The sequence below is a fragment of the Phragmites australis genome, chromosome 13 (genome assembly GCF_958298935.1).
Source record: "Phragmites australis chromosome 13, lpPhrAust1.1, whole genome shotgun sequence".
Classification (NCBI taxonomy): domain Eukaryota; kingdom Viridiplantae; phylum Streptophyta; class Magnoliopsida; order Poales; family Poaceae; genus Phragmites; species Phragmites australis.
Genome location: NC_084933.1, coordinates 21,961,545 through 21,979,431, shown reverse-complemented (window position 1 = coordinate 21,979,431; position 17,887 = coordinate 21,961,545). Strand labels below are relative to the sequence as shown.

At 43.1% G+C, this 17,887-nt stretch overlaps 1 protein-coding gene and 1 non-coding gene across 2 annotated transcripts; one reads left to right on the top strand and one right to left on the bottom strand.

Annotated features, from left to right (window-relative positions):
* Window positions 1-324: 324 nt before the first annotated feature.
* Window positions 325-5,410, bottom strand: LOC133889800 (nuclear transport factor 2-like). Its single transcript, XM_062330276.1, has 9 exons — window positions 5,098-5,410; window positions 4,838-4,978; window positions 3,795-4,101; window positions 3,082-3,338; window positions 2,839-3,013; window positions 1,791-1,909; window positions 1,647-1,712; window positions 1,063-1,141; window positions 325-709 (listed from the first exon to the last, which is right to left on the bottom strand). Exons 1-9 carry the CDS (start codon window positions 5,140-5,142, stop codon window positions 579-581), a joined length of 1,320 nt encoding a protein of 439 aa, XP_062186260.1. The 5' UTR covers window positions 5,143-5,410; the 3' UTR covers window positions 325-578.
* A 1,758-nt stretch (window positions 5,411-7,168) lies between these two features.
* Window positions 7,169-7,307, top strand: LOC133889881 (small nucleolar RNA Z247). Its single transcript, XR_009903961.1, has one exon. It is a non-coding gene; the product is annotated as a small nucleolar RNA Z247 (small nucleolar RNA).
* The last annotated feature ends 10,580 nt before the right edge of the window (window positions 7,308-17,887 follow it).

The window sequence follows — 17,887 nt, the reverse complement described above, 5'->3', positions numbered from 1 at the left end:
GGTTGGCGGCAGTGCCAACAATCACGGCAGCTAACCGAAGGACATTATCGGCGGTGAAAATATGCCTGATTTTTAGAAAGAATGCACGTGGGTATAACAACATCATAGCACGTCGTTACCATGAATCTGTGAAAAAGGATTTCGGCAAGGACATTGGGATCTCGTTCATATATAACCCAGAAGCTTTTTAGCTAATACCCACAAATGTAAACTTCAATCGTGCTATCATCATTAGAGCTAACCGCAGCCTGCAGCAGCTAAAAGCAAATAGCCAGTGCCAATATAAGTTGAATTATTAACACATGCAAATAACCTAGGAGAATCACTGAAACTGTTCACTGACATTGCAAAACTTCTAATGCGTTCTCAATGGACACCAATCCGACGATAACATGATCCTTTTCAACAGGTCACTGCAGTAGCTGAGGAGCAAAACCTACCATCAAAATGGCAACAGAAGCCCATTCAAAAAAGACTCCCGCACAATATCACCTAAGCAAAAATGCCAGAACTGCACCGGCCACCAGGTATAGAACACGGATGGTTCATGGCCATTCACCAGCAGAGCAGGTGCAAAACTAGTAGCTGTCATATTGGCGTCCACCCTTTTTCTGGTGCCCATTGCCCTTTGATCGTGTAGCATAATCCCCATCATATCGCCCAGCAACTTGGTCCCTTGAGAAATCAGTGGTTCTTCCTCGTCCCCGCCCTGCAGAGCAAGAAACTATAATTAACAACCCTAAGAAAAGAGAATTAAGACAGGAATTACATAGACATAGTTTACTCAAAATTCTTGTTACAGCTATTGTAGGGGAATTGATTATCACATTGCATAAGTCAGTGTATCCCCTCTTGATAACAGCACTTCAAGAACCTCATTCACTATTTCAAGCACAATTTTGTCAGTCTGATTGCCAGAACAGATTCTGATATAAATAACCATGCTTTCTCCATGCCTCTGCCTAAAACTATCGATACAAAAGGTTCTCTGCAAACTGCTGGGACAAACATGGTTGAAGAAATATTTATATGGTAGAGGAGACATCCTAAGTAGATACTTACTTCCGCCACGAGGGAATCCACAGTTAGGCCTCCTCTCCTCAACATGTACTAAACGGCCATTCAACTCTATTGGAGATGCCTGATGCACAAAAGATTGATCAGACAAGAGAGCATTCAGGTATACTGTGTGACATGATATAAAGACCATCACAAACCACTAATTTTTTTTCCTATGAACATCTAACTATGGGTGTAAACCTGATTGAAATAATGGAAGTATCAAATATCTGATTTCACAAAACACTGTATATTAGTAAAAGTGTCTGGTATGCTGTGGTAAATCAAAGACCTTGACACTGAGGTTTGACTACATAAAGAATCATTAGAGTTTTAGACACTTATCAAATTATCATTATATATCTCTTATTTACGTTAGGGTTCCAAAAAACTATGGGGTATAAGATTACACTTTGAAAGACAGCTGGTGTTTCCCCCTTGCGTTCAGGACAGTAAGCAAAAACTGTTTTGGCAAGTGGTTCAATGTTCATTTCACCCATCTCTTTACATCCAGGTATAGCTGGCTAGCTGCATAGGTTGTGATATAATGCAGATTGTAAAAGTCTGCGATGCTACGGGAAACTTACATTTAAAGCATTCTGGATACCAGACATGTCTTCAAACTCAACAAAACCGAAGAAAACTCCAGCCTCCTGCATATCAGTAGATGAAATTAGGAAGCCAGCAATAAACAAAAAAGAACAAAAATGCACCAGATAAAGGCAAGAAACCTTGCGACTCCGAATAGCAACTCCGTCAGGTTTAATTCTTCCAAAAGCCTGAAAGACCTTCTCAAGATCAAAGACTGAAGTAGACGGCGGTAGATTCCCAACGTAAACTGACAAAAACTCTTCTCAAAGAAAAGAAAAACCATCAACAGTCAAGGCTACAGGAAAAGACAGAACTGCCCAAAATTCAAAAGTAAACCATTTAGTCCAGTAAAACATATACAAGAAATAAAGAACCTTCAATTGACTACAAGTCAGAAAATCTATCGCGTGAAACAGAAGGTCCTAGACAGGTATTATTAGTAATGTAGCTCCCTGAGTCTAACAAAGCATCAAAGCTTTCAATAAGCAAATAAGCCATGACACAGGACAACAATACTGCCAGAATGCTTCAAGAAAGAAAAAATACAGCATAGATAGACTTGCATTTCCCAGATTGGTTAATCAGTAGTACATAGACAAAAGCAAGTCCAAAATACATTCCTACAAGCATGTTTGAGTAGATGATGAGTTGCAGGGCAATAACTCTTCAAACAAGCAATAAAGTAGAGCTAGATCAACTCCCAAGATTGACAAAGATGCAGCAGCTCTATAATATTGAGAAAGAAAACAGTCATAACAACAAGTAAGCAGTGGTTTGTGCATTCTAACAAGAGCTCAACACTTAAAGAATTTACTTTTATTTAACTGATACGAAAGCCGATAGAAAGGGCTTACTAACAATCAGCATTTCGAATTAAAACTATTATAAGGGGTCTTGGTGAGGGCGGTTGCTCTGGCGAATCTTTTTTTATTAAGTCTTAAGAATTTGGATTTAAATCTCCTCTATCCATACAGGCTTTAGAAATGAACTAGAGCTCAAATCCCAAAGTGGAAAAATGTGAAAACAATAGATAGAAAAATTAAAAGCCCATCTCAAGAGCTAAACGGCTAAACAATTTTTATCTTATTTCATTACCTATAAATAGAAGTAATAACAAAACAATTTCAACACAGGCCCCAACAAAATCATCAGAAGCTAGAGTAAAAACAGTGTACAAAAGAAAGAAACCTTCATCCACAGGGACGCTAACAACCCGATGGGTGTCCATGTTGGATTTTTCATGCACTGGAACAGATTGCACCTGCTGATCCACAGCCTGTTGTGACTCTGCAGTCCCCATCGTGGCCTTGTTGAGAGGAGCGGAGTGAATAGCCTGATGACCAGTGTGTCCTTTTTTTCGCAACTGATACAATTGCAATCAATGAGAAAACTAGGAATTCAGCTTACAAAATATAACAACCGTTTTCTTACCACTGAAGCATATGTCTTAGGTGCTTCTTCCACAGGCTCTTCTTCAAGGGTAGGTGGGGAAGGAGGGAGGGGAGGAGCAAGAGGTGAATCCTGTTTAACATCTTTTGAACTTGGGAATGGAGGAATATGCTCTTCCAAAGGAGTGTCATCATAAATCCCAGCTCTAAACTCCAAAGGATCTTGCTGTTGCACCTCATTATTTTCAGCAGGGGCTAAAACCTCCGTCGCCTCAAGTTTTCCAGCCAAGTAATCAGATGCTGGGAAAATTAAGCAACAAAAAAATATCATTACAATCATAGGCATGATTATTATTTGAAACCAACTTTCCCTCAATCTCAACACCAAGGAGTGCATTAACCATCTGGCAAAAAAATGAAACTAGGAATTTACATGGAATTATTACTTAAGAATGAGAAAGGGATCAGTGAAGGCCTAAATTTAGTGGCACGAGACATGAGAATTATCTGGTGACCTTGGGAGTTGTGATGTGGATTCTATTTTCTGCGGATCAAACAAAAGAGTATGCTCCTAGCATCAAAATTTGATAGCTAGAAGTAATGTATCAAGCAATATAACAAAACCTTTTTTTGCAAAAGAGAACCAGCCCCGACATGGACACGATGGGACAAAGCAGAGGTAGGACAAGTTCATGAAACAGTGAATGCTAGTTGTCTAGATGCATTCTTAACTTCAACACCGTTGGGAAGAGATACCTGTTTCAGCCATGGTATAAGGAGCATCCACCTGGGGTATGTTATCAGCACAACTGTAATCAGCAACATGGTACTGATCATCATACTCATCGCAAATGAGCTTAAAGATGTCACTAAATACAAAATATCCATCTTTCTTTGGAGCAAGAACAATATTCTGAGCAAATCTCTTGCGAGCAGGGTAGCCTTTCAATTGCACTAGGCCAGTAACCAACAGCATAATGGCTGCACCCCATGACTCTAAGCAATTGGCCGTTTTAACCTCAACCTTGTGTATATTCATGGACATCATCATATCATTGATAACCTGCAGAAGTAGGTGACAATAAAAAAAGTAAGATGGTTATAACCAACAGTAAAAATATAGCCTATCAGAGTTTGCAAGACGAAACAACATTGTGGCCTAGTGGTAGGACACAGCATTGTGGTGGTTAGGTCAAGGGTTCAAGCCCTTTCAGTCAAAAATAAACAATTTATCCGATGTGTTCTCTTCAAAAAAGCATAATCATTAAAAGGAAGAGACCGATTCATCCAGCATAATAAAAAATAGTAATCGCTATGTTCTGCTTTATTTACCCTTCAACACTAATCTTTTTGTATCAAACAGAACTGAAAAACGACCAGGAAATGGATGAAAACCAATAAACAGTACACGAGATGCGTATGAATAGATACAAATATACAACATAAAGTAAAATTAAATTTGGAATAACAAAACCTTAAAAAAAACTGGTGTTGGTAACTTTCGCACACAAAAAATACAAAGAAAAAGAGTGCAGCAACACACTGCTTCGTGGATTTTCACAACGGCTTCCTTCCCCGATCCCAGAACATATGCAAACAATCTCAACGTAACCAAACCATCACCTGGTCCATAAAACAAGATCTCCCAACGCATAATCACCACCAAACTTCGATCAAACAGAACTAACATCAACACGCCTTAAACTCGACCAACTTGGCATTTCACAAACCGATGGTAATCTACCAACGCCAGGAAGGAAAAACACAGCAGAAATTTTTACTAGAGACCTGGATTATACCTCAACCGTCTGACCAAACGATAACTGGCCCGTCTCGCAATCCAGCCTCACCACGCTGCTCTTGTCCGTGTAGAACTGGCGCGCCAGGTGCGGCTGGTTCGCCAGGACGTTGTAGTAGCCCGTCAGGAAGTAGGAGCCCACCTGCTTGCAAACCAGAGCGCTAAAACAAAAACTACCACCACGCGTCAGGCGTCAAAAACCCAACCAAAACCCCACCCCGCAGCATTGCCCCCGTCGCTAGAGATCCGGCGCCCGCTCACCTCGAGGGCGTAGGAATGCCCAGCGATTTTCGGCTCTTGCTCCATGGCCCCAAAACCCTAGGGAGGAGAGAGCTCGGATCGGGGACGGGACGACGCGGCTCCCGCTAAGCGCGAGGAAGTTCCAGGAGGCGACGGAGAGGAGGAGGGAGGCAGGGCGGCGGCTAGGGTTTTCGGGGGCGAAGGCTCGCCGGCGGGGAGCGAGGCGAATGGAGACAGCTGTGGAGAGGGAGGGCAAGTTTTTAAAATGGCTGCTCCTTTTCCGTTTCTGCTTTTCGCTCCCCGTTTCGCTTTTGCGATTCGAAGCCCACATTTTCCGGTCATCGCGAGGAGACGGAGGTGGGGACCAGAGACTCACTGGATGACGAGTGGGGCCGCTAGAGGGTGGGTCCCAGATATCGGTGGAGGTGAGAGAGCTGGCTGGTGGGCTGGTGGCCGTCGCGGCGGGAATGCAGCGCGGTCGACCTCGCGGCGGGTCCGCGTCGCGCCGCTGCGTGCGGGCGGGCGGGCACTTTTTGGTCGATTCGCGGGGAGCGCGGGGCGGTGACGTGTGGCGTTCCGTGGCCGTTGGATTGATGCGGACTCGAGAGGCGTGGCCGAGGAAGGCCGGCCCGAGTGGCTGAAGCCGAAATGGGTCGGGTGCAAGTGTGGCGAGCCTATCCACAAGCCCACTTGGCCCGCTCCGCAAAAACAACACAGCGGGCCAAGTCCAAAACCAAAGGCAAATATTGCTACGAAGTCCAAAACCTTGCCTCTTCTCCCCTCTTCTTTCCCTTCTGCCGCCACCACGCCTCCACCCGCCCCTCAGCTTCCGATGGCCGAGGCGCCGCTGCAGCGGTCGTCGGACCCTACCACTCCGCCGCAAGAAACCAACCAAAGGAACAAGAGAAAGGACAAGAAGAATCTCGCCAAGAAGCAACCGAAGGGAGCCGCCGCCGCCTCCTCGGGCGCTGGCACCATGGTTGAGGACCCGTTCCTCGTCCTCGCCGGCGGCAAAGAAGGAGGTAACGAATACTAGTACTCCGAGTTTTGGAGCTGCCAATTTGGCTAGATTTCCATGTGTGGTCAATAACGTGACGAGTGGTGGTTGGGCGCAGGGTTCCTGGAGCTGGAGGAGATCGACGAGGCGGACTTCGGGATCGTCGGTGGCGTCGTGGAGGACGTGGGAGCGGGCGATGGGAAGGCGAAGAAAGATCGGGGAAAGAAGAAAAAGAGGAAGCGGAAGCGACGGGGTGATGACGAGGGATTGAGCGGCGATGGCGATGGTGATTGTTAAAGTTGTATTCCAGTGTGTAACGTTAGGATAGGCTAGGGATTAGCTTGGCTGTTGATTAGGTTGGTTGGACACGCACGTTCGCATGGCGACCTCGTCTTTCGGAGACCACGTCCTGCGCTAGGCCTGATCCTAAATGATCGGATCACAGAGCATTGTAAACCATGTACTTGCCTTATAAATAGAACAAGATCCCAAGAGGATCACTGCGTTTTGGCATTCTGTTTTCATGGTATCAGAGCCTAATCAGATCCACAATTACCGCGCTCAACCATGTCCTCCAGCCCACATTCTTCCACCAGCCACACCACAACCTCCTTCCAGCTCCAAGCCATGCCGACGCCTTCAATCAATCACGTCATCAGCGTGAAGCTCACGCAGGAAAATTACCTGCTATGGTCGGCCCAAATCCTCCCTTACCTGCGAAGCCAAGGGCTCGTCGGGTATGTGGATGGATCCCTGCCGGCACCCGTCCAGACCGTGATGGTCAGCCCATCAGAAGACAGCGGCGGTCGCCGAATCATCGTCAATCCCGATTACACAAGCTGGTACCACCAGGACCAGCTCGTTCTCAGCCTCATCAACTCCTCTCTCACAGAGGATGTCCTCGCCACGCTGATCGGGGTCATCACGGCGCGCCAGGCGTGGACTACTCTGGAGAGAATGTTCGCGTCAAGCTCGCGCGCGCGGATCATGCAGATCCGCATGCAGCTCTCCACCATCCAGAAGAAGGAGACAAGCATCGCCGACTACTTCCGCAAAGTGAAGCGACTCGCTGACACTCTCGCCGCCGTCGGCAAGCGGCTCGAAGACGAAGAACTCATCGCGTACATGCTGCGCGGTCTCGGGCCAGAGTACGATCCACTGGTGACTAGCATCACCACGCGCGCTGACACGTACACCATCAGTGACGTATACGCGCACATGCTCAGCTACGAGATGAGGCAAGAACACCACAATACCGTCGTGCAAGTTTCTGTTAACAATGCAAGCAGGAACTCTGGTGGTGGTCGAGGTGCAGGAAATCTAGGCCGAAGCGGGCGTGGCCGTGGACGTGGCGGCGGCCGCAGTCAAGGCGGACGCCCAAATCGTCCACAGCAGCGGACTCAGTCTAGTAGCAGCAGCTCGCCATGCCAGATCTGCGGCAAGCTCAACCATGACGCCCTGCAGTGCTGGCACCGCTTTGATCAGGCGTACCAGCCAGAGGAGAATGTCAAGCAGGCAGCGGCGGTCACCAATGGATACTCGGTCGACGCCAACTGGTACGTCGACACCGGCGCCACGGACCACATCACCAACGACCTCGAGCGCCTCACCACCAGGGACCACTACACCGGGGGAGATCAAGTGCAAGTAGCGAACAGTGCAGGTTTGTCGATTTCTCACATTGGTCATTCAACTATTGCTGGCTCCACTCGTCCTTTATATCTGAACAATATCTTGTTTGCACCCAAAATCAACAAACATCTGATTTCTGTTAGAAAGCTAGCCACTGACAATAATGCCTTTGTCGAATTTCATCCAAACTCCTTCTTCGTTAAGGACCGAGCCACGAAGAATCTGCTCTTCCAAGGAAAATGTAGGAATGGCCTCTACGTTCTGCCAAATAAAAGCCAAGCACTTCTGTCAGCCAAAGTCTCCCAAGAACAATGGCATCAAAGGCTCGGGCATCCTGCATCTCCAGTCACTCTTAGAATCTTGCAAGATAATAATATAGCAGTAGACTCTATGATTTCACCTTCCTTGGTTTGTAATGCTTGCCAATTAGGGAAATCACACCAGCTTCCTTTCAATTTGTCACAACATGTATCTACTGCTCCCCTGCAATTGATCCACACTGATGTGTGGGGACCAGCTCTCCCCTCAGTAAACAATTCAAAGTACTATGTTTCCTTCATAGATGATTTCAGTCGATATGTGTGGATCTATTTCCTGAGGTGTAAGTCTGATGTTGAGTCAATTTTTATTCAGTTTCAGAAACATGTTGAACACATGCTCAATTCTAAAATCAGATCTGTACAGTCTGACTGGGGAGGGGAATATCATAGGCTACACAACTACTTCAAAAATTCAGGCATAGATCATCGTATCTCCTGCCCTCACACACATCAACAAAACGGTCTTGCTGAAAGAAAACATAGGCATCTCGTAGAGACTGGCCTTGCTCTTCTTGCTCAGGCCCAAATGCCATTGCGTTTCTGGGATGAGGCATTCAACACAGCCTGTTATTTAATAAACAGGATGCCCAGCCGCACCATTGAGCATGATACTCCCTTGCACAAGCTTTTCGACACATATCCTGACTACTCTAGGCTGCGCGTTTTCGGTTGTGCATGCTGGCCCAACTTGCGAGCCTACAACGACAAGAAACTAAACTTCAGAACTAAATAATGCACCTTCTTGGGATACAGTGCCACTCACAAGGGATACAAATGCTTTGATCGCACAACAGGGAGAATTTACATCTCTCGGGATGTAGTTTTTGATGAGTCTATTTTTCCTTTTACTCAACATTCTTCACAGGAGAGTCTACTGACACAAAACTCTCATCATCCTACTATCCTACCTGTGCTAGCCAAAACCACCAAATACACAGAAGAGTCCCTTATCACCTCTTCACAGCCAGTAGTAGGTGATGACATTGTGAGTGATGGACAAATCAGTCCTGTTACTAACACTGATCCTTCTAGTGCTAGTCAGTATGCTGCAGGTACTCCAGCTGGGGTACAAAACAATATTGCTGATCCAAGTTCAGATGACAATCAGGAAGTGCCCAGTCGATCTCTTTCACCTCAAGTCACCAGGGAACATCACATGAGGACAAGACTCAGTAATAGGATAGTGCAGCCCAAGCAGTTCACTGATGGAACAATCAGGTACTCAGAGAATACTCGTGCTTTTGCCTGTGTCAAGACTGATAGCAATCCGACAACAGGATCGTCAGCTGTTTCAGAACCAAATAGTCTTCAGGAGGCCCTTGCTCGCTCAGAGTGGAAGGAAGCTATGGACATAGAGTATTCTGCACTACTCCGAAATGACACCTGGGAGCTAGTTCCACCCAAGAAAGGGATTAACTTAATTGACAGTCGATGGGTCTACAAAATAAAAAGAAAGGCAGATGGCTCAATTGACAGGTTCAAAGCGAGGTTAGTTGCAAAAGGCTACAAGCAGAGATATGGAGTGGACTACCTCGACACTTACTGTCCAGTTGTGAAACCATCCACAATTCGCATCGTCTTGTCTCTAGCAGTGTCGCAAGGGTGGAATTTGAGGCAGATCGACATTCAGAACGCATTTCTCCACGGGTTACTTGAAGAAGAGGTGTACATGAGTCAGCCACCAGGCTATACTGATTCAAGCAAACCGTCCAATTACATTTGTCATCTGAAGAAGGCACTTTATGGGCTGAAACAGGCACCAAGAGCATGGCATTCACGCCTGACAGATAAGCTGCAGCAACTCGGGTTCAGTCCTTCAGTGGCAGATGCATCCTTGTTTGTTTTCAAACAAGGCAAGACAACAATCTACATGTTGATTTATGTAGACGACATTATCATTGCCAGTTCATCAGAAGTAGCCACTGACAAGTTGATTCAAAATCTCTCCACTGAATTTGCTGTGAAGGATTTAGGGTCCCTTAATTATTTTCTAGGAATTGAAGTAAGAAGAGAGGGAGATGGAATACTGTTGTCCCAAAAGCAGTATGCTGCTGATTTGCTAAAAAAGGCCAACATGGATAAGTGCAAAGCAATCTCTACACCAATGGCATCTACTGAAAAGCTCTTCAGAGATCAAGGGAAACATCTGTCAGGAGATGATCAATTCAGATATAGGAGTATAGTTGGAGGTCTGCAGTATCTAACCATGACTCGACCTGATCTAGCCTTTGCAGTAAACAAGGTTTGTCAGTATATACAAGCTCCTACTGATGCTCATTGGGCTGCAGTTAAAAGAATTATCAGATTTGTCAAAGGTACAATTGACTACGGTCTTAAAATTCAGAAGTCAGCAACGACAGTGCTGTCAGGTTTCTCAGACGCCGACTGGGCAGGGTGCCCTGATGATCGACGTTCCACAAGCGGCTTCGCAGTGTTCTTAGGTAGAAATCTGGTGTCATGGAGCTCCAGAAAACAATCAACTGTATCCAGATCAAGCACTGAGTCAGAATACAAGGCAATTGCCAATGTAACTGCTGAGATGATATGGATCCAATCTCTGCTGAAAGAACTCGGTATATTCCAGCACAAGGCACCTCAACTCTGGTGTGATAATCTTGGAGCTACTTACTTGACAACGAATCCCATGTTCCATGCAAGAACAAAACACATCGAGGTCGATTTTCATTTTGTCCGAGAACAGGTGGCACGCAAAACTCTGGAGGTGTGCCTCATTTCATCAAAGGACCAGCTTGCAGATGTTATGACCAAGCCACTGTCAAGAGCTCCTTTCGTCGCTAATTGTCGCAATCTCAACGTCCATGCTTCTCGTTGTGATTGAGGGAGACTGTTAAAGTTGTATTCCAGTGTGTAACGTTAGGATAGGCTAGGGATTAGCTTGGCTGTTGATTAGGTTGGTTGGACACGCACGTTCGCATGGCGACCTCGTCTTTCGGAGACCACGTCCTGCGCTAGGCCCGATCCTAAATGATCGGATCACAGAGCATTGTAAACCATGTACTTGCCTTATAAATAGAACAAGATCCCAAGAGGATCACTGCGTTTTGGCATTCTGTTTTCAGTGATTTGGTTGTTGAGAGTGAGCAGGAGGAGGGGGACAAGGGGGAGAAGAGGGCGAAGAGGAAGAATAGAAACAGGAAGAAGAGGAAGGTAAAGGATAAGGAGAAGAGCGCCGAGAGCAACGACGAGGACGTCGCTGACGACAATGCAAAAGGTGGTTAAGTTTACAGATTGTTGATTCGAGGCATTGAAATTTGTGGAGGCTAACTGTAGTATTTGTTCCGTTTGGGTCTGTAGTAGTTATTATTGCAAAATCGATTTCATCGCAGCGTGAGTTTATTTGGAACTGTTGTTTTTTTCCAAGACACTCAAGATGACAATGAGAATATGGAACAAGATAAGGATGATGAGCTGATTTTGGGCGAGGATGAAGGTTATGCATGGTGCGAGCTTAGGCTGCACCCTCTGCTTGTTGAGGCAATGCACAGGCTTGGATTCAGAGAGCCAACACCTATACAGAAGTCTTGCTTTCCTGCAGCAGCGCATCAGGGCAAGGTTTGTCGAAGTTTTAATTTGTTGGCCATTAGGCACTAACCTTTTAGACTTGATAATGTGAAATTGTTGTTCATTATTGACATATTTATATGCTATTTTTACTGAGTCTATTAATTAATTAACTTGATAACTCATCTTAGGGCATGTTTGGTTTCATTGCCCACTAGCCTTGCTTTGCAAGGTTTGGCAAGGCAAACCTTGCTAGGGAGGAGAGCCAATTTGGCCCTCCCTCAAAAGCAAGGAAATCCTAGCCCACCTTGCTCAAATTCAAACCAAGCAAAGGAACCAAACATACTTGCTTGTCCTCTAACCTTGCTAGGCAAGGCTAGGCAAGGGTGGGCAAGAAAACCAAATATACCCTATTTGACTCAAAATATTGGACTTCTTCCGATGTCTTAACTAGTCTAACAGATAGTTGTTCTAAACTGAGTAACTAACCACACTGGTTTTGGTCCCTTAACTTTTAATAATCATAAACTGCTGCCCCAAAACTTAGGTATTCTAATTGTGCTAACATTTACTTTGCAACAGGATGTTATCGGTGCAGCAGAGACAGGTTCCGGTAAGACACTTGCTTTTGGCCTCCCTATTTTGCAACGTCTCCTTGAAGAGCGAGAAAAAGCCTCAAGATTACATCAGGAAGATGAAAAAATGGAGGAAAGTTCTAGAGAAAGCCCTCTTCGTGCTCTTATTCTGACACCCACTAGGGAGCTTGCCAAACAGGTAAAGCAATAGACTGACATAACTCTATTTACATAGCAATTTAGCTGTCAGTTCTGATGCCTTTTTGTCTCCTGTTTGAATTCAGCTTTTCAGTTAGTCATTGAATTAAAATTTCTGTTATTGATTGTCCCATCTCCTGTTCAAGCTGTCTCCTAATTTTCTTTTTTCAAATATAAGTTAGGTTATGTCTTTAAATCTTACAATTCTTTATTTACAGGTATGTGATCATTTGAAAGAAGCAGCCAAGTTCTTAGGAATCCAGGTTGTTCCTATTGTTGGTGGTCTATCCATGGAAAAACAAGAACGACTTTTGAAAGAGAAGCCTGAAATCGTTGTTGGAACTCCAGGAAGATTGTGGGAGCTCATGTCGACGAACAATCAACACCTAGTTGAGGTTAGCACATGAACATCTGAATGTATATGTCAACTTCTCAGTATTCACACTGGCAACTCAATCTAACATACAACATTTATACCATACAAATGCGGTGTCCTGAATAACAAAATAAATGATATTATGTTAGGCGAAGCTCATTTGAACTTTGTGTGAGTGATAAAAAGAGCTCAACTTTAGTTAATGAAGTTTCCAACCTGGTCATCAGTCCTACTGGATATACTAATGTATTAACGATTTGCATCTTCTTTTGTTAGTGTACTGCTTCCATCCTTTCTTGTGAAATCAAGGACACACTAACTAATTCAGTTTTCTTTCTTTTTTTTTTTTTGCACAAACAATAAACAGGGAGCTGCCTGCCTATTTCTGTATTTAAGAACCAATGCTTACCAACAGTAAATACTTCTAGGTGACAGGAACTAACTATACCCTTCATGATTTGTGGTCTCTGATTGAACCTAATGCGTATCCAAGAGAACTTTTTTAGTACATTGTATTTCTACTTACATTGAGCATTTGAGCTCACAACAAAGTCTTGTATTTTGAAAGATAATAAAGTAGAGCAGAAGCTTCTAAAAAATTTATCGTAACCTTGTACTTGTTGTAATGTTCATTTTCTCGTTATCTATGTTTATGATGTGGTGATAATGTCATAATGCTTTTCTTTATCACTCAGCTGCATTCATTGTCATTCTTCGTGTTGGATGAGGCTGATAGAATGGTCGAACGAGGCCATTTCCATGAATTACAATCTATCATTGAGATGCTTCCACTAAATAATGGTTCTGATGAACAAGCCGTACGAACCACACCGAACTGTGAGACTGTGCCAATTTTGCAAATAAAGAAGAGGCAAACCTTTGTGTTTTCAGCCACACTTGCACTCTCATCTAATTTTCGGAAGAAATTAAAGCGTGGCCTATCTACTTCGAAGGCATCGATGCCTGATGATGTCAGCTCCATTGAAGCACTTTCGAAGCAGGCTGGAATGAAGCCTAACGCAGAAATAGTTGATCTGACAAGGGCCTCAATATTGCCTGAGAAACTTGAAGAATCCTTTATTGAGTATGCCTTTTCTGCTTTTATATTCTTTTATATCATGGCTATAACTGGCACCATTTTGCTTATACTATCCACACAAAAGGTATTTGTTGACAGTTTTACACACTTACCGATTTTTGTTTGCATGTTTGACAGGTGTACTGATGATGATAAGGACGCCTACCTGTATTATATATTGAGTGTTCATGGGCAAGGCCGCACAATAATATTTTGTACATCAATCGCTGCACTACGCCACATTTCCTCCATATTGCGCGTTCTTGGAATTAATGTCTTGACAAATCATGCTCAAATGCAACAAAGAGCTCGCATGAAGGTGATTTTTACATAGAATTGTGCATTTTACTTATATTTGATACTTGCTAATGTGGGGGAGTTGTCATCCAATTTCTACAGCATCTTGATGGCTCAAGATTAGTTCTATTGCATACTTTTGCACTTTATCTATCCAACTCTAATGTTTATTAAGATATATTCCATGTAACTGACCTTCACTTGGATGAAAATTATGCCTTCTTCAATTGGAGATGCACTCCATCTTTTTTGGATGTCACTTTTTTCAAAGTGGCATACTAACGTTTATCTACACCTGATAACTGAACCTGAGATCAGTGCAGGTTGCACTTTTGTTCAGTTCTTGTACTGTACCTTTTACACCATAGCTATGTGCATTCTTGCATATTTTAGGTTGACCTCTATCTGTGTCTTGTTGCTGTGGAAACACGCTTGACTACTTTCCATGCCATTTTTTGTCTAGGTTTCCTTTCATAGTTTCATGATAGAAATCATTGAGTTATTCTTTGTGTTCATTTAGGCTGTGGATCGTTTTCGTGGAAGTGAAAATTCCATTTTGGTTGCAACTGATGGTTTTGCAAGGGGCATGGATTTTGATGATGTGCGAACTGTTATCCATTATCAGTTGCCACACTCAACTGATGTAGGTGTTCTGTACACTTCTCCTGGTTATACATGTCATGAGGATCACTAATCAGGGTTGTCAAATTCCTTTCTGCCCCTAAGGTTTATATCCATAGAAGTGGAAGGACAGCACGTAAATCATTGGCTGGTTGCAGCATTGCATTAATCTCTCCTCCTGACAAGGCCAAGTTTTACTCTCTTTGCAAGTCGTTGTCAAAGGTAAACCTCAAGTCGTTCTTTCAGGCTGCTACTTTCTAACTCAAGAGGTTTTCTTCCCTCCTTTGTACCATGATGTTTGATTGCATTATGATCAAGAAATGATATGGTGTTTATGGTACCATTTTCAGTATTTTATTTCACTCTTATCTACTCTTTTATTTTGCTCTGAGTCACCTACCAAAGTACCAATGCACTAGGCACTTTTTCAAGCATGGTTCGTCATATTACAGTGTTTCTTTTCCTTTTCCCATTTTTAGCTGATAACTCAGCAAGTTCATAACCATTGATTGAAATTCACAGGAGAACTTCCAGCAGTTTCCTGTAGATCCTGCTTACATGCCAGCAGTAAAGAACAGGCTCTCCCTTGCTCGGCAGATCGACAAGATTGCATGTAAAAATTCACAGGCAAGGCCTCCTTTTTTCTAGCTTTCATGCATTTTCTTAAATCATTTCTAATATGTATGAATCCATGGCTTATATTGGATTAATTTAGGCTACACTTACTTTTTTTTCTCTAACTTTCCATTTGTGTTCTAGGAAACTGCCAATAAATCCTGGCTTCAGAGGAATGCTGAATCCATGGGATTGATATTGGAGGCTAGTGACAGTGAAGAAGAACGTGTACAGGGCCACAAGCAACAGAAGACAACTTCTGCACATCTCCAAAAGCTTCAACAGGTTGGTATACTTCAGAAGATTTTTGTGGGTTATAAATTGAGAAAGTATGCTATTTATAGGTTTTCATGATTTTTACAATGTTCCTCTATCTATCTGGCCCATATTTTAGCACATGAATTGTAGGACTTGAATGATCTCTTGCAACGCCCCTTGCAGCCTAAGACTTTCTCACGACGCTATTTGGATGGGGTTAGTTCTCTGACACTGAGTACAACTTTATGTTACAATAATGGTACCTTAAACTAACACTATCCTTTTCTTTTCCGTTCTCCTTCACTTGTCCAGGCTGGTATTTCACCATTACTTCAGAAGCAACTAGAAGAGTTGTCCAAGAGAAACGTAAGCAGCAATAGCAGTAAGAATGAGAATACAGGGTCTCGATTTGTTGTTATTGGTCTGGATCGTGTAGAACCCTTGCAAGCACTCCAGAATTCTGGGCAAGAGGTACGCTCAAATGAAATTTCTCTAGGGATACGGTGTTCCTCCTTTGTGGTGGTTGAAATCTTCATTCTCCTAAAAAACAAAGAACAAGATGCATAAATCATCCTACGATGCACGTTTGTATGCTAGAAAAAAATAGATTTGTCTATAGATTCTTTATGTCGTTAGTGTCAAGAACTAAGCTTGTGATTTGTGGATGTGTGTTCTTTGATTAGTTGTTTTTTCGCATGTTTTACTCCTTTTCTTATATGCTAGAGATTTTATGCTTTCAGGTCTGTGTGAACATAGACAAACAAAGAGAAAAGCGAAGACTTGCGGAGAATTGGAGGTGGAAGAAGCATGAAGAAAAGAAACGTAAACTTTTCCATCCTTCTCTTTCTTTTGCTTCACTTGCAGTTTGGTCTCTCCATTGGCTGGTGGCTACCCAATTGCTGATTTCCAAATATTTGAAAAGAAACGGGCAACTATCCTTCTAACCACTTTATTATAATTAAACTATTTACAAGGACAATGCGCGTGTCTTCAAAGCTTACTCTGAATAGAGCTTACAGTCTAGTCGTAGTGTCACGTTTATATTGATGTCGAGTAACATGTTTGCTTGGTTTACATGTAAAGCCTGCATACCATTCCAATGTTAGATGGCAGTAGATGCATCTTTGCTCTGTGGAGATGGATGCCCGTAATTATAATGAAAAAATTGTCCAAACATTGTAGAAGCAGCAACACTCCGACTTTCTAATTTCTGGTTTTAATTTTCAGGTACACGAGAGCAAAAGAGAAAGGAGAAGAGAAAAGCTAAAGAGAGGTACTAAGGGCATGCTTATTTTAGCTTTGGATTGTGATAGTTGTTTCATAATTCAAAGCTGGAATAAAAAGACAGATTCTATAAGCATATTGTGATCACGATCCAAACCTGAAATAAACAGAGTAGATCCTGCAAGTAAATTGCCATAAAACAGGCTCAGATTGCGAAGGTGGAGAGGAGCTTCTTAGAATCCAATTTTTCATAATCCAGTTTCTTACAATTATGTTTATTTCATTTTTTATTGTAAAAAGTAGCTTGTAGATTACAGATAGTAAGAAGCTAGATTGTAAAAAGCTGGTGAAATATGGATTACTTGTAGTGAAAATGATCTTATTAGATTATGATTGTGATTTTGATGATTAATAACAACATAGTCAATGAAATTAATATATTTTTTAAGAATATATATTAGTAGTTTTTATGGATGCAATACATAAAGAAATTATCGTAGTCGGGATAAAGTTTAGTTGAATTGTAGAAGTATCAGGAAGATTTGTCTCACTGGATGGTTCGGTGCTTTGAGTATTGAACTCACCGGAGCATATTTGATAAAGGGGGAGAGAGGTCTGAAGATCTCACTGGAAGTTCCGGTGATTAGCAAGTATGCTTGTCGAAGCAATTCTTTCAGAGAAAGTTGTCCTGTGAAAAATGAAGGTTAAGCCTTATTGGATAGTTCGATGATCAAAGCATGGTAACACCAGAGTGTTTCTGTCTAGAAGGTAGAATGGAACAATCTACTGAAATGTTCAGTGATCAGAGGAAGATACACAACGGAGCATTTTCATCAGAGAAGGTTGCAGTCGTGGAAGATCAAAAATCAACATGCCGGAAGGTTCGGTGATGAAGCAAGGCTACATCGGATAATACACCGGACAATAAACAGTGTAAAGAGATAGAACGAAGTTTAAGGCATAGGATAGTCCAGTGATGAAGTGATGTACACCTGATGCTAACACTGGAGCAATTTACACAAAGAGGATGCAGTTGGCTCGGATGGCTCAGGATAACTTACCGGATGTTCGGTGATAGAGATGAAGTATACACCGGAG

Bases quoted from the DNA above. Each gene is read 5' to 3' on its own strand.
- LOC133889800 (XM_062330276.1), bottom strand. From the start codon at position 5,142: ATGGAGCAAGAGCCGAAAATCGCTGGGCATTCCTACGCCCTCGAG. The intron at 3,014-3,081 runs GTAAGAAAACGG...CAATTGTATCAG, and splicing joins CTAAGACATATGCTTCAGTG to TTGCGAAAAAAAGGACACAC. The intron at 1,910-2,838 runs GTTTCTTTCTTT...TTCTTTGAGAAG, and splicing joins TAGCGTCCCTGTGGATGAAG to AGTTTTTGTCAGTTTACGTT.